Below are 17,170 nucleotides of genomic sequence, written 5' to 3'. Positions count from 1 at the left end.
TGCAATATGGAACTTATTGTAATGAATGGTGGTGCCTCTCGTGGTTTAAGTCCGCTTTAGACTCTGTCATTTTAAATGTAGCCGTCACACTTTTGCGTCTTGGCTTTGAGAACTGCACTTCTGCATTCCAAGAATGCAGAAGTGACCGGGACAACGTCAAATGACGTGAAGGGGACCCCCGCCAGGTTTGCCGGTTAGTCAGATTTGTCCCTTGAAGTCCCTATAATACGTTTTGGGAGTGTGAGTATGTTGCTATTTCCTGTTGTTTGTTGACTAAACTTAGTTTTTACTATTCAAAAATAGCAGATAAACAAGCTCATAGCGTGTCACTTTGTGCCGCGCTATGAGTTTGTAGATCTGCTATTTTTGAAAAATCTTTTTGCATAAAGTGAACAATTTAGTTTTCACTTAAAATGTTCACTTAAAAAAATGTTGTTTTTTTTACATTTTCAACACATCTTTTCTTCTGGAGTTCGCTGGCACAAAAGGGGTCCACAGTCCCCTTATTATATCATTTTACATATCATTTTGGGGGTCCTTGACATGAAAAAGTTTGAGAACCACTGTGCTCTGATTGAATACTTTATTGGTCAGAAATGTAAACAGCACGTGGTACAGTCAGACATTAAGGCTAAAAGGATTACACAAAAAAAGTCCTGGAGACATTGTGGTCTTATGTATTCAATTCATCAACATAACATAACAAAATTACACAATAATACATGTCATCAACAAATACAAAACACTATTATGTACAAAGGAGAAAAAGGAAAAAAGGCGTCAGTGAACACCTCCTTTCGATAGAAATTTGCATTGACCTCCCGTTACTAGAGGGGACACACTCAACTCAACTCAAATTTTATTTATAGAGCACATTACAATGACCGAAGTCAACCAAAGTGCTGTACAACACAATAGTACAATACATCCGGTGAAAAATACAATACAAAAATACGAAAAATACAAGACATTTATGGTAGAAAAACTAATTAAAATTGCATAGCAGAAACACAGTGAGGTAGGATCAATGGTCGTGGAGCGTCTGCTTTATTGCTCAAAGGCCAGTGAGAAGAAATAGGTCTTCAATAGTGATTTAAATGTGATTATGGACTGAACGGCTCTTATGTGGAATGGAAGGCTGTTCCAGAACCTCGGGCGGGTGCGGCAAAGGCTCGGTCACCTCTGGAGCGTTTATTTGTCAAGAGCTCAGTCAGTAGGAGCTGGTCGGCCGACTTTAGGGGTCTGGATGGGGTGTAATTATCAATGAGGTCCGTGATAAAAGGCGGGGCTAGTCCGTTACGTGATTTAAAAGTAAACAATAAAACCTTAAAATTAATTCTGTAGCGGACTGGAAGCCAGTGGAGAGAGGCCAGAACAGGGGTGATGTGCTCACGCCGCCTAGTACCCGTGAGGAGACGGGCGGCGGCGTTTTGGATGAGCTGGAGGCGTCTGAGCAGAGCTTGGTCTATGCCAATGTAGAGTGAATTACAATAATCCAGCCTGGAGGAAATGAAGGCATGAATTACTCTCTCGAGGTCGCTAGGAGAGAGGTAGGGCTTGACTTTGGCCAATAGGCGCAGCTGGTAGAAGCTGGAGCTAACCACCGAGCTGACCTGCTTGTCAAATTTAAAATTGGAGTCAAAAGTGATGCCGAGATTCTTCACGTAGGGGTGAATGTTGGATCTTCGGGAGCCTAGTCGGGGGGAGGGACGGAGGAGTGGGGGCCAAAGAGGATTACTTCCGTTTTGTTTTTGTTCAATTCTAGGAAATGTATACTCATCCAATCTTTGATGTCAGATAAGCAGTCTAACAGGAGTTGGTGTGAGTTGATGGATGTTGATTGTAATGGCATGTATAGCTGGATATCATTTGCAAAGCAATGAAATGATATGTTATGTTTTTGGATGATGGGCCCTAGCGGTAGCAAATATAGCAGAAAAAGGATAGGGCCCAGGATCGACCCTTGGGGGACCCCGCAAGTAAGGGGGGCCTTGGTGGATGTGTAGTCCCCTAGGCGAATGGAGAAGCTGTTGACCTGTTGGCTAAATATGGTTGGAACCACTTGAGGGCTGTGCCTGTGATACCTACGTGATATTCTAACCTATGTAAAATAATTATGTGGTCAATTGTGTCGAAGGCGGCAGTCAGGTCAAGCAGTACTAGGACAGCAGAGTTGCCCTTATCAACAGATACAATTAGATCATTAAATACTTTTAAAAGAGCGGTTTTCGGTACTGTGGCCAGGCTTGAATCCGGACTGACATTTCTCGTGGATATTATTTGTGGTTAAAAACAGCTGGAGCTGGACATAAACCACTTTCTCTAAGACCTTTGAGAGGAATGGGAGTTGGGAGATAGGCCTGAAATTTGACAGGATGGTGGGATCTAACAACCCTGAACAAAAGGGTGGTTGAGAAGATCTTCTGCAGTTAATATAGCGTCACAATCATTTAACCAGCGTCACAATCATTTAACCACCGTAACCATATTTTATTCTTTGGCTATTCAAAAATAGAAATAGTTTTTTTTTTTTTTTTAAGTGAACATTTTTAACACAAATCTTTGCTTCTGGAGGTCCCTGGCAAAACATATTTTTGAGATGGGGGTCCGCGGCCAAATACATTTTGGGGGTCCTTGACATGAAAAAGGTTTGAGAACCACTGTGCCGATTGTTCAGACACCCTGAACAAAGGGGTGGTTGAGTAGATCTTCTGCAGTTGGCCTCCAATTTTCCTTCACAAACACTCGCCGTATGAAGTTTCTGCAGTCCTCAGACGCCTCCTCAGGAAGCGTGGGCTTTGTGGTCTCTGAGATAATCTTAAACATGGCTTGTATGGAGTTCAGCTCAGCCCATGGAGGTTTCTTGGTCAGCATTTCCACAACGGTGCAGCCAACACTCCTGAGGGAAATGACAAGTATTAATATTATATGTATATATCTGCTTTCCGGCAGAAACCAACTCCAAAATGTTCATTTTTCAGGAAATGACAAAAACAAAACAAAAAGTGGAGTTAGGAGGTTTTGTTCATCATTGATAAGAACAGCTAAATGGACCTCAAAGCAAAACCAGCTAACTCCATCCCCCTTTGGTGGAGTTAGCTGGTTTAGCAGAACGTTTGAGGATCCAATGGAGTTAGCTAGTTTTGTCAGAAGCGCTTTTTAATACTTTTCATTGGTTCACTATTATTTTAATCAACACACAGATGTAAAGGGTGTTCAATAGCCCTGATTTATGGAAAAAAAAATGCAAAAGCAGAAAAATGGAGTTAGCCGGTTTCTGCCGGACAGCAACTTTTTTATATATATACAGTATGTATATATATTTTTAAACCAAATTCAATTAAAACACGGGAAAGCATCTGTGTGTCATTTTAGATTTCTTTGGCTTATCAAAAATAGCAGATAAACAAGCTCATAGTGCTTAATTTCGTGCCGCACTATGAGCTTGTAGAATTGTGACAATTTGAGCAAATCTTTGAATACATTTGTTTTAAAGCGGACATTTTTAACTCAAATCTTTGCTTCTTGGGTCCCTGAAACAAAATATTTTGAGATGGGGGTCCGTCCGCAGCCAAATACATATCATTGTGGGGGTCCTTGACATGAAAAAGTTTGAGCACCACTGATATACTGTAGCAACATACGTTTTTCAGAAAAACTGTTAGGATAGGATTTAGAAGACATTTGTAGAATCGGCCTTAGGTCTTAATCGGGCAGATCTCCGCCAGGCCGGGTTTTCTACCCAGGACTGTGTCAGTCATGGGTTGCAACTTGCAACCATCATGACACAAGGAAGATGTGGGGGGGAAATAAGAGTTTGTAAAGGTGCAAATTTTAACATTTGTGGTGCCCCTTGTGGGCGTAATTGAAAGCTCTATAGAGGCCCCTCAACATGTGATTCCAATTTGGGTATGATTGGAGGTTGCATTCATGACATATGGAGTTATTTGTACGAAATAGGCCCCGCCCACAATTGTGTTAATCTAATCACAGGCAAGTGTATTAAAACCCTGTTTAATGGTCATTGTCACAATCACAAGACCATCTGTGCATAATTTGTTGAAAAAGCTGATTATTAAATTATCTGCAAGAAAGACTGACATATGTGCTGCCCCCATGGTTGGAAGTGAAATCGATTTTAGCTCTGTGCTGATTCGATGCCACTCATTGGGTCAAATTTGGGGCAGATCAGACGCTGCGTTCATGATTTGTATCATGTTTTGCAAAGCGGGTCCCTCACGCAAACTTTAGACATCAATCGTAACCCAATTACAATGGAATATGAATCAAATAATAACTACAAAATGTGCTCCTCGGAGCACAGGTCTCCGCCAGCGGACCCGTGCTATTTTAACCAAAGGAAATCACTTACCCTATCTTTAACCATAGTTTTCTTCCAAAGACATAAATAGTCTTTGGAGGTGACACACCTATTTATAGGTCTCTATTTCATCATGCGTCTCTAGAGGAAAAGATACTCTCCATTAATCCTAGCCTGGGATCCAGCCTGATTCGCTACGTTCGGCTGACTTTTTTCTCTCTCTCCGCTTATCAGTCTGGAATGCACCCCATTGACTCGTTTTGCAGAACTACACTGGAACTACATATGTTACGTTAGGCAACGTTGTTGCTGATTGGATGTTGTTCAAACGAATGACGAATCACAACGATCACACTGTTTTTTTTGTCCCGCCCCGCACCACAGACCAATCAGAAGCCACGGCACGATTCGAAACGTTTGTCATGTCCCGCCTCCCTTGGAGATAGGAGGCATTCCAGACTGAGAAGCGAAGAGAGAAAAAAAAGTCCGCCGAACGTAGCGAAGCAGGCTGGATACCAGGCTACATTAATCCTGTCAATATTACATATTGTCACGTGTCACTTGACCAATGTTAGCTTGGCTGATGGATAGGTGTGTCTTACCTCACTTCCAAAGACATAGTCTTTGAAAGTGACACTCCTATTTATAGGTCTCTATTTCATCATGCGTCTCGCTAGCCAATCAAAGCACACCCTTTCAACATATTGTCACGTGTCACGTGAAGCTTGACCAATGTTAGCTTGGTGGACACATGGAAGGACGAGAACGAAAACAATAGTCTCCTGGCGGAGACAATAATCTTGATCACATGACTCCAGAAAGAAATGGTAGATATTAATGATTTGCGTGAGTTTTCGACAAAAACTTTGCTTTGAAGAAAATAAATAAGTAAATGTAAATAAAAATGATGCTATGTTCACATGAACGTTTCCACATCCTTACCATATGTCAGCTTTCCGTCCATACTTGCCATTGATGACTTCCGGGCTCATCCAGTAGGGGGTGCCAGTTTGAGTTTCAAATCCTGTTACAGACTTGGAGATGGACTCCATTAGTTTGCTGGCTCCAAAGTCTCCCAGCTTCACATTCCCGTAAGCATCTTTCAGAATGTTAGCACCTGGAGGACAGGAATACAAGAAAGGGACAGTTATTTGTTTCATTTGTCACTCACAGATAGAAAACTGTGCAGTGACATGCTGGTGTGACATGTAGCAGCCTGGAATAATAATATAAAAAAACAAGATATAATAACAGGGTATAATGCCACGTTAAAAAAGTAACCGAGAAAGGTGATCTGTCTAATTCTGTTTGGATGTCCATGGATTAAACTCTTCCAATTACTATGTCATGCAACATTTCCTTATTAGCATCAGTTGCACACATTGTGTAAAAATTGTAATTATCATGTAAAATAAATTATGTAAAAATGTCCCATTTGTTTGTATATGATCATTTCTATTACCTTTGATACTGAACACAGAATGGAGACAGGGCGATAGTTACAGGGTTTTAATTTTCTTCCCTTTTTGTATGGAGGCTAAATGGCAGCAACTAGAGCTGAATTCCAATACCCAATATCTCGACCACTCTCCCCCACTCGGTCACTCCAGCTTGACCCGAAAATAGTTTGGTCCCAATTGGTCATTCGCTTTTTGGAGGAACCGAGTGGAGTCGAGTGGAGGAGCCGAGCGGGCTCTCCGAGTGTGCATGGAGCGAGTGTGAAGTGTAGGCTCGACCACTCTTCACATCTCCTCGCGGAAAACTTCCGCATCACATGCACACGTTTTTTTCCTTCTCCCGTGACGTATATATGATCCTCCTCCACTTCTGGCCACACAAACACTGCTTGAAACCCAAAACAATGCCAAAAACACCGGCCGCCGGTATATCATAATTATACCCGGTCCGGTCGACGCATCCGTGGGGGGATATGCGCACATATCTCCCGGGTCTGGCAACCCGGGAGGCGACATTGTTTGACACATAAATGCTAATAAGAAGCTGAGATTTGATGAAATTGAAAAACGGGCTTCACAGTTAAGTTCAGATGGTAATGGTCAATGGCTGTGTGTGAAATCAGAGCAATTGCTCCAGCCAGTGAGGAGAACCGGGTAGTGACACCACTACAGACAGACAGACAGACAGAGGTTACTAGAATTATAGTAGGACTAGACCATACCCGGTCGACACATCCGTGGGGGGATATACGCACATGATCTGGCAACCCGGGAGGCAGTTCGTCCCATAGCTCGCGGGGCCATCCCACAGCTGGGCAGCCCCGTAACCATGGCGACATTCTTTTACACCAAAACGTTAATAAACAGCTGAGATTTGGTGAAATCGAAAAACGGGCTTCACAGTTAAGTTCAGATGGTAATGGTCAATGGCTGTGTGCAAAATCAGAGCAATTGGTCCAGCCACTGAGGAGAACCGGGTAGTGACACCAGACAGACAAACAGAGGTTACTAGAATTATAGTAGGATATTTTCAGAAATCTCTTTGGGAAAAATGAATGGGTTTTTTATCTGTGGAACCACAAAATGTCCGCCACTGCCTATAGTGTTTTATAGTAGCTACAGAGGGTTTATAATCAATTTAGCTTGACTTTTGACTATGCGTGGGTGTACTGCACACTGGCCATGTTTCAGAAGTGTACGTGAACTAATTTAATTTAATCTATTTCAAACCACGATTGTGGTTTGAAATAGATGTTGGAGTTACCTTTGATGTCTCTGTGGGCGATCTCCTTGCTATGCAGATAGAAGACTCCCTGAAGGATTTGTCTGGTATATCTCCTCGTCACCTTCTCTGCCAGAGCCCCATAGGTTTTTATTTGGTCCAGTATAGAACCCTGGAGAGAAAGATGGATAGATCAAGAGAGCAAGAAAGAAGGAGACAGAGGGAGAGTCAGAGAGAGGCAAACACGGTGAACATCCTTGTGTTATGTTACACTAGTCCATACCCGGGGATGTGTGCAGTCAAAGCACTTACAGACTTTGGGTTATGTGCTGCGCTGTACATATAATAAAGAAATACATCACATGGATGCAACTGGGACGCATCATCAGTGTTGTAGCCTGGGGTCATAGGGTGTTTCGGGTCTCGCAACATACAACATACACCCTCGCCCAGGTGACCCAGCCAGGGTTGATCAAGCCCCGACTTACGTCCCAGTAGCACCCACGGTCAGTCCTATAGGGAAAGACAGGGCCACTCAGTCCGCTTCTCCGGAAGTACTCTGCTGGGACTCGGGGAGGCTCTGGCACGTGGAGGGACTAGGCACTGTGGGTTGTCTCCTGGCCGGGCTCCTCCTTCGTCTCACCAGGTCCAGGACCTGAGCGCTGCGCCAGATCAGATGCACCGCCCCGATCCAAACATTTCCTTCTGGCGTGATGGTTCCTTGGGCCGATACCACTAGTAATAGTCCCAAACCTTTTTTGGCCCCAAGGACCCCTTCCAATATAATACCATATTCATTACCAACCACCCACAATGTCAAATTGTGTGTTAAATGTTGAAGTAACAATCACAAACAGTGATTATTAATTTGATATTGGTGTGAGTAACGTGACTGCATCTCGTTGAGACTTTGATGAGACAGGGATTATGAGTTGGTGTCACATTATAGCTCTGTGTAGAATTACTGGTCTACCTTAAGTCAGTCCACCTTAAGGCCAGGTTAGCTCATTTCATTAGCTTGTTTACTCTGTGACATCGTGTCTAATAGTGGCAAGCCAATAGATATCAGCATTATTATTGTTATTATTATTATTATTATTATTATTATAGTCCATAACCGGGGGTGTGCGCACTCAAAATATTAGGTAGACTTTTAGTTATGTGTTCCTCTGAGTTGGTCTGCCTGTCAGTTACAACACACACACACACACACACACACACACACACACACACACACACACACACACACACACACAGGGCGATTCACAGCATGGAGGCAGGTCGGTTGGAACCCCAGCTAATGCTTCGCGGGATTCCGAAACGTCAACCCCGGAAGTTGATGTTTATAGGGTTGGGACTATTAATAAACTGCATATATAATATCGGAACTAAGGCACAGAGAATCGTTCTTTTTTCAACCCCAGAAAAGAAAAGAAAAAGATTTAGCTCCAAAAATAGCAGTAGTACACTTCCTGATCTCTTCACATAATGTCAACATCACCCATTCAGCATCCCCAGTCAAGGAGACCTCTCTTAAAGGTATCTTAACCTATAGTGACTCTTAGCAAAACCCAATGTATCACAGTATAATCGTATTCAGAATTAACAGTGAGGTTGATAACAATTATTTCTGGGGTGATACAAACTATACAGCTCTCCTTAAATCACAAATATAGAAGCCAGCTAGTTGATGTTACTCAGCCAAACCTGAAATGCAACGGACCCTTCGCTAAACCCCACCCCAAAAGCGATTGTCCAATGCCAGCTTAGCAACCGTTGTTAGCCTGGCATAGGTCTGGCAAGCTTTCGTCACCTGCCATAGCTGTCAATGTTATTTTGCCCGCACACACACAATCATTTGCAACATAATAGCAAGAATAGGAATACCACGATAACGTAATGGTGACTATGAACCACGTACCCAAACCCGTTGGAGGCTGCTTTTCCCAAGCTGAAATCTGCACTTAAACTGCAAGGTTTAATCTAGTTGATATATGGAGAATACAGCACCCTACCGATAAAGAATATTCGTTTTTCTCACATGCTCATAAATCACATGCACGTATCGATTTCTTTCTAATTGATTCCAAGTTAATATCAAATGTTATAAATACAAAATATCAGGGAATCTTAATTTCCGATCATAGTCCTCTCACCATGTCTTTTAAATGGTCCCTTCCCAAAGCCTTTTTTTCTTGGCGCTTTAATTCTCTGCTACTGCAGGATAGTAATTTCAATGTATACATGAAAGCAGCCATTAATGATTTTTTATTATTTAACGATAACGGTGATGTTTCTGACTCTATTTTGTGGGAATCACTCAAGGTCGTGGTGCGAGGTAAAATCATTGCATATGAAGCCTCTAAAAAAAAAGAAAGGCGCAGACGCCTAGCTGAAATCGAGTTGCATCTTTCTGATGCTGAGAGGTTATACACATCATCCTTGTTAATGAATGATCTGTATTCTGTTATGAGATTGAAATATGAATATAATACCATTCTGAGTGACCAGGTTAACAAACAGATACTTAAACTGAGACAAAAACAGTTTGAACTGAGCGACAAGCCAGGTAAACTGTTGGCCAGACAGCTACGGGGTGAACAGGCAAGTAGATCCATCCTTAAACTCAAATCCTCCTCCGGAGAACTATTAACCAATCCTCAAGACATAAATGATTATTTTAGAGATCATTTCGAAAAGTTATACAGAGCTAATTATAATGCAACTGACGACGAGATTGAATCATTCTTGGTCTCTGTTGATCTACCTAAAATAAATGAAATAGCCAAGGCTGACCTTGACTCTGATTTTACCATTAATGAAGTTAACGAGGCGATTAAAACTCTCGCAAGTGGTAAGGCGGCTGGTCCCGATGGATTCTGCGCTGAGTTTTTTAAAGCTTATAGTGATCTTGTTGCCCCCTTGCTACTCAGAATGGTTAAACACTCTATCGATAGCAATATTTTCCCACAGTCATTTTATGAAGCCAATATTTGTTTGTTACCTAAAAAAGGGAAGGATGAAATGGATCCATCAGCCTATAGACCACTTAGCCTTTTAAATTTTGATCAGAAAGTGGTCGCAAAGATCCTATCAAATAGGCTTGCGAGACACATGCCATCTCTTATACACCCTGATCAAAATGGGTTTATGTCTGGCAGATTCTCCTTTTTTAATACTCGTAGACTATTTAATATAATGTACGCTAAATATGAACCAAATGACAAACCCGTAGTTATATCTCTTGACGCGGAGCGTGCCTTTGATCAGATCGATTGGAGATATATGCATGCCACATTAAGGCACTATGGTTTTGGTGATTCATTTTTGAAATTGGTCAAGATGCTTTATGCCTCCCCTACCTCCTCCGTTCTGACTAACGGCAATAAATCAACATCTTTCAAGCTCCAACGCGGTACGAGGCAGGGCTGTTGTACGAGCTCGTTATTGTTTAATTTAATGCTTGAACCGCTCGCTATAAGTATTAGAAAGCAGCTTGACATCAAAGGAATCAAGGTAGGCAACGTGGAATGTAAATTGTCGCTTTACGCCGATGATTTATTAATCTTTATGATGGATCCATCCTCATCCCTCCCTCCGCTTCTTTCATTAATTAAATGTTTTGGTAAGCTGTCTGGATATTCTATTAACTGGCAAAAGAGCGCATTTATCCCTCTTACAGACAATCTGGATCGGACTTATCTTGATGCTCTACCTTTTAAAATTGCAACAGAACAGTTTACATACCTGGGCTTATCTATTCCTTTGAATCCAAAGTCCCTGTTTAAATATAATTTCTCCCCTCAATTGGATAAACTCAAGTCAGACATCGAGTATTGGAGATCGCTGCCGCTATCTATGATAGGGCGTATGAACGCAATTAAGATGGTTTCCCTTCCCAGATTTATGTATTTATTTCAGAACATTCCAATCAAGCTCTCATTGTCATTCTTTAAAAAGATTGATTCTATAATAATGTCTTTTATTTGGGGGTACAAAACCAACCGTATCTCAAAGAGTCATTTACAAAAATCTAAGTTACTGGGGGGTTTCTCCCTCCCTGTATTCCAACATTATTATTGGGCAACCAATCTCAGGGTTTTAATTTACTGGCAAGATCAGCTTCCCCAAACTCCCTCTGATGCTCCCAAATGGCTCCAGTTCGAATCTCACGCAGTGAAGAATAGCTCACTTTCAGCTCTCTTGTTCTCCTCTAAGGAGTATCCCGCACACCTAGTTGGAGACAATTTTGTTCTGACAAATTCACTCAAAATTCTGAAGCAGGTAAAACGAGTGCTCTCAGTTCCCGATCTGTCAGTACACTCTCCCATTTGTTCTAATCATAATTTTATTCCATCTCAGTCAGATACAGCTTTTTCATGTTGGAAGGAAAAGGGCCTGATATATTTTTCTGACCTATATATTAATAACCATTTTGCATCATTTACAGAGCTGAAAGAAGCATTTTCTCTTCCACATGCCCATTTTTTTCGTTATTTACAAGTTAGACATTTTGTTCAAAATCATTTCAATAATTTTGAAAATATACCTCAGGAACACTGTTTTTATGCTTTAATGAAACACCATCCAAACTCTAAACACTTAATATCCAAATTTGTCTCACTGTTCTCCAAGTTAGCTATTCCATCAACAACTCATATCAAGACCTCATGGGAGGCTGATATTGGTGTTGAACTGACTAATGAGATCTGGAGCGAGGGGTTGAAAAGGATTCATTTGAGCACAGTCAATGCCAGGTTGCAGCTTGTCCAGTTCAAGGTCATGCACAGATTACATTATTCTAAGGTCAAGATGAATAAAATGTATCCAACTGTTCCCGATACTTGTGATAGATGCAACATCTCCAAGGGCACGTTGGGTCACACTTTTTGGTCTTGCCCAAGGATTGTTTTATTTTGGCAAAACATTTTTTCATGGTACAGTAGAGTATATGGTTTTTACATCGCACCTGACGCACTAACTGCCCTGTTCGGTTGCTCTGAAGTCTCTCTTGACCTGCCGTACTCTGTCCAGCAGACTCTTATGCTGGGCACACTGGTTGCAAAAAGAATTATCCTGACAGAGTGGAAAAACGCCACCGCTCCTTGCTTCACCAGATGGCTTAATGAATTCATATCGTTGATACACCTGGAGAGGCTTCGTTGCAACAAACAGGACAGTCTGGCAACATTCGAATATATATGGGGTCCTGTCGTGTCCCACCTCGACTCAGTGTGATTGCTCTGTTTTTGTTTTTTTTCTAAGCTCGAGTGTTGATGTGTCCAACTGCATACTGTGGTCTGTTGTACTCTGCCTATATATATTACCTCATTAAGATAGGTTAATTACTCATGCTTACACATTATAGTCTGGTGTTTGTTTGTCTTGTTTTGTCTTGTCTTATAAAAAACCCAATAAAAATTAATATACAAAAAAAAAAAAAAAAACTGCAAGGTTTCATGGCTGTGTTGTTGAACACATACACAGCTTAACGTCGGGAAAGTTACACGACTCACTCGACCAGGTGGTGTCAATAATAGGCTACTAATCACCGTAATCGTAACAAAATTCAGAATCACAGCGCTGCCTGTTTCGGATTCCGCACGTTAAAGTATATTAATGCATTTGTTTGCCTATTTATTAACTGCTACTGCAGTATGAAAACTCCTGTTACAGTCAAGGATCAACTTCAACCTGGTGTTTGCACTTTCTCCATTTACGGTCCGTACATCTATATAAACGTTCAGATTTTAAATATAAAGTGCTTACCCCATGGCCACGGATGTTACAATTATGCACGGGACTCTCAAAAGTACCCGTATATTCTGTATGGTTCAATAAAAATCATTTTAATCGAATCAGTGGCCATTTTCTCATAATTTATTCGAGTGCAATACACCTTCCAACCGATAGGGTCACTCGTTGAAAGCATATGGAGAAAATGGCCACCGATCAGATTAAAATATGCTTTTTATTGAACAATACGGATGATACGGGTACTTCTGGGAAAGCGTACATACATGTAACATCTGTGGCCATGGGATAAGCACTTTATATTTGAAATATGAACGTTTATGTAGATGTACGGGCCATAAATGGAGAAAGTGCAAACACCAGGTTGAAGTTCATCCATGACGGTCGTGACAGTCGATCGTCGTGTATCCATGGCTATTACTCCCTCTAACATTTCCCATGTTTTTTGTTTATTGAAATAATGTCATGCACATTTGTCCAGTGCATAGCCTACTGCAGGCCTTGTTGACTAGATTTACAAGAGATTTTGAAGCTCTTGCTCCTGAAATGATCGATTATTTTTAAGGGGAAAAGCCATCATTTAACAATGGGTGAGAAGCAGAGTTTGCCAGGCGCTGCCAGGCCTGGGTGTGACTAACTTCACACCACCAGTCACAGAGTGGAGTGGGTGGGGCTTAGCGAAGGGTCCATTGCAGTGTCCATGGAGTTGTAATGCACAGCATCACAAGATGCTTGAACATGCATTTGATAAACACTGTGCCTGCCCATTACGCACCCCAGGCATGAGCTCAATAAAGATGATGAGTATATTTTGTTCCAGGTCCTGCAGACTTCCGTAGTATTGGACGATTCGCTCATGGCGAAGGTCCTTCCAGATCTTTATCTCACACTCCAGAGCATTCACCTTCTACAGAGAGAGAGAGAGAGAGAGAGAGAGAGAGAGAGAGAGAGAGAGAGAGAGAGAAAGAGGGTTAAAATTATGTACTTTTCTTTTGTAATTCTCCTATTAAATTCCAGACAACCACATACAATACTACAAAAATAAGAACATTTTTAACTAAAATCTTTCCTTTTGGGGGGGTCCCTGGAACAACATATTTTGAGATGGAGGTCCGCGGCCAAATACATATCATTTTGGGGGTCCTTGTTCTTTAAAAAAAACTGTTAGGATTTAGAAGACATTTGTAGAATCCCCAGAAGCAAAGATTTGAGTTACAAATGTTCGCTTTAAAAAAATGTATATTTAAAGTTTTGCACAACATTTCATGATTTTTCAAAACAAATAGCAGATCTACAAGCTCATAGCGCGGCACTCGGTGCCGCACTATGAGCTTATAGATCTGCAATTTTTTAATAGCCAAAGTATTAAAGTGGTTAAAATAAAAAATAACACAGATGCGTTCACGGTCTTAATGGGTTAAACAGATGTACTGTAGGTTGTTCTCTGGACGGTCTCTCTCACCGTGGTGGTGTCTTGACAGTTAGGATCAAAGAGCAACTGTTTGGCAGCAATTTCTCGGCCCGTGTCCATGTCATAGCAGAGGAAGACCTCCCCGAACGCCCCTCGTCCCAGGAGCTTTCCCCGTCGCCAGTTCACCGGCACCTGTGGAGCTGTGGAAACACCAGATTCTGACAACTCCACCAGCAATGGAGGACTTGATTTCTACAGAGTCTAGTTATGTTGTTCTGAATGTGCTTTATTCTTCTTTGTTTTATTCTCTCAAAAACATTGGCACACTCTATCTGCACCATACTTTCATTTAGAAGCTTCTTTTCCTTTGGGAATAGCCAGGAGTCTTGGGTTTTGTATGGAATAGTCCCCACTCATTGGGGTGTTTGTTTTGTCACTGTATGTTTGCTTATACAGTATGTGACATTTGTCCTGCATTATGTACAGAATTCATGAAGATTTTTTTGTTTTTATTGCATTCCAAAACCAATAATTTGATGACCGGCGATGACCGGCGGAGTCTACTCAGAGTCTCCTACTGAGTAGCCACGGTTATCAAAATATTGGTGTAGGAATGCGACAAAAACTCTCCTTGAATTCAAGGCTTCATGGTGTGTGTAATTTATAGAGAATAAGTAATGTTTTGGGTGAACTACTCCTTTATACACTGGGTATGATTTATCAGTATATTTTATACCTTCTTATTTTTACAGTACATTGATAACCTGCTCTTGAGGAGAGAATTATTTTTGGATATACACTTTTGTTACTTTAATTAGCACGAATCACACAGGAGGCAGGAGATGATTCATATTTTAAAAAGCTCTTCAGAATGGATACATAGCGATACGTTTTATATTTCTTGTGCACTCTGACAGCAGGACCTGAATAACCTAATATTTAGCAAAATGGTCAAAGACAACTGTCGTATTATTTGCTATATTTTATACAACAGTATGCAAGTAAAAAACATATATAAATGATACTAAAGTGTTATGACCCAGTATAGCGCCTGCATAAAATCAGGTAGCCTGCACTATGTTAATCACCAAATGTCTACAGAGCATGTGGCTGCGCAGGGCTATGAAGTACATTTACATCCCTATTGTCAATCTGAAGACTGTTTGATCGGAGAATGGTCCCATCCTGCTCACACCTTGAGCAGAGGAAGCAGATAGAGAGACAGTACCATTTGGCAATGTTCAAAGAGACAATGCTTGATCTTTGACTGATCAAAGGGGTGACCTCGTCACCTACAGGGTGACCCCACACCCCACCCGTTTGTTTGTCATGTGAACATACAGTGCATAAAAGTTGACTGAAATGTGTCTTGTTAGACTAGTGCTGTTGTCCCAGGACGTGAGGCTGTCGGGGAGCTTCGGCTCCCTGGCTTCTTCTGCTGTTGCTATGATGCTGTTTGCTTATTATGGAATAAATGAATGAACATGGAACCTGGAAAGCTGATGTCTTCTTCTCCTCTACTTTAGAACCAACCAGCCTGCTAACACGCAGTTTACTGCCTAAAATACACGACACAACTTGTCGTGTAATTTGTGTGAATTAATAATTGCAGAGCAATTGTCCCTCCAGGCTATGGGATGCACATCCCGCAAGCCTATGGACCAAAAGCTGTCCGTCTGGCTGGAGTCTATACTAACTTAGCCAATTACAACGCTCCTGTCCCTCCAGCTTATGGGATGTATTGGTATTAGCCAATCACAGACAATACAAAAATGCCAGCATTGTAAAATGCTGCTCTGGTGTTTCTTCCCCCGGGTTGTAGGACCGATGTATACAGTATCCTCATTTTGTTCTGTCGAATCTTCTCTTTCAGAGCCACACTTAGGGGAAGAAAGTCTTTAGTGAAATGTCTGTTTCATAACTCACCATTGACTTCAATCTGCAGATCAGCAGGTGAGGCTGACCACCTGGTATTTGTTGTGTCTTCTGATGGACATACAGGGCCTGCATGAGGAGTGCACGATAATGAAGTAAGCTCTGTAACATCTACGGAGAATGTATGTATGTATGTATGTATGTATGTATGTATGTATATATGTATGTATGTATGTATGTATGTATGTATGTATGTATGTATGTATGTATGTACTGTATGTATGTATGTATGTATGTATGTATGTATGTATGTATGTATGTATGTATGTATGTATGTATGTATGTATGTATGTATGTATGTATGTACTGTATGTATGTATGTATGTATGTATGTATGTATGTATGTATGTATGTATGTATGTATGTATGTATGTATGTATGTATGTATGTATGGCAGTATGGAGTCAGTGATATGGCAGCAGTAGGAGTCAGCAACAACGTTGCATATTGCAGTAGAGAGTCACTAATAAGGCAACATAAGGCAGTAAGTAGAGAGAAGATCAGTCAGTCTCCTGGACCTAGAATCTTCCGTTGTGGATGCTGCGTATGCCAACCCGTTCTCACTCCCACCTCCCCTTTTCATTCCACTTCCTTGCTTGCTTCGATTGCTTCTGTGTTGATTCCTACTAATACATGTTTAAGGCAGTAGCGCTGACAGAGATTATTAATTATAGTAGTCTTACCTAAGTTCTCCAACAGGAGGGGTTGGTGTTGTTTAAGAGCATTGTAAAATGCTGCTCTGGTGTTTGTTCCCCCGGGTTGTAGGACCGATGTGTACAGTATCCTCATTTTGTTCTGTCGAATCTTCTCTGCTTGAATCTCAGCATAGATCTCAGGATGGACCATGACCATTCCTAGACTGTCTACTATAGCCATGACTGGAGCAATATCTTGGATCAACTGTGCCCTGTTCTGGATCACAAAACTTGCTGTTTGCAAGAGAAAAATGCATTACATAAAATTATGTCATTAGGTCTATGAAAAATGAAGCTCCCTACTAGCAGTGCAACAACTGGTACATTTATACTTTTGGAATAAAATACTGAGGATGTACACATTGGCAAACAAAC

General features: G+C 41.3%; 1 protein-coding gene across 1 annotated transcript in view; it reads right to left on the bottom strand.

Moving 5' to 3' along the window:
- Window positions 1-2,575: 2,575 nt before the first annotated feature.
- Window positions 2,576-17,170, bottom strand: part of LOC311043917 (clathrin heavy chain 1-like) — a 32,364-nt gene continuing 17,769 nt past the window's right edge. Inside the window, exons 18-24 of the mRNA XM_084055341.1 lie at window positions 16,784-17,029; window positions 16,092-16,169; window positions 14,217-14,365; window positions 13,530-13,661; window positions 7,043-7,172; window positions 5,264-5,438; window positions 2,576-2,899 (exon numbers count right to left, since the gene is read on the bottom strand). Coding sequence (XP_083911467.1) covers window positions 2,674-2,899; window positions 5,264-5,438; window positions 7,043-7,172; window positions 13,530-13,661; window positions 14,217-14,365; window positions 16,092-16,169; window positions 16,784-17,029 — 1,136 coding nt within the window. The 3' untranslated portion in view covers window positions 2,576-2,673. The remainder of the gene's footprint in view (window positions 2,900-5,263; window positions 5,439-7,042; window positions 7,173-13,529; window positions 13,662-14,216; window positions 14,366-16,091; window positions 16,170-16,783; window positions 17,030-17,170) is intronic.

This window comes from Gymnoscopelus microlampas (genome assembly GCF_963454915.1).
Source record: "Gymnoscopelus microlampas genome assembly, chromosome: 4".
Lineage (NCBI taxonomy): Eukaryota > Metazoa > Chordata > Actinopteri > Myctophiformes > Myctophidae > Gymnoscopelus > Gymnoscopelus microlampas.
Note: the sequence above shows the minus strand (reverse complement) of the source record. Positions and strands in the feature narration are given on the sequence as shown.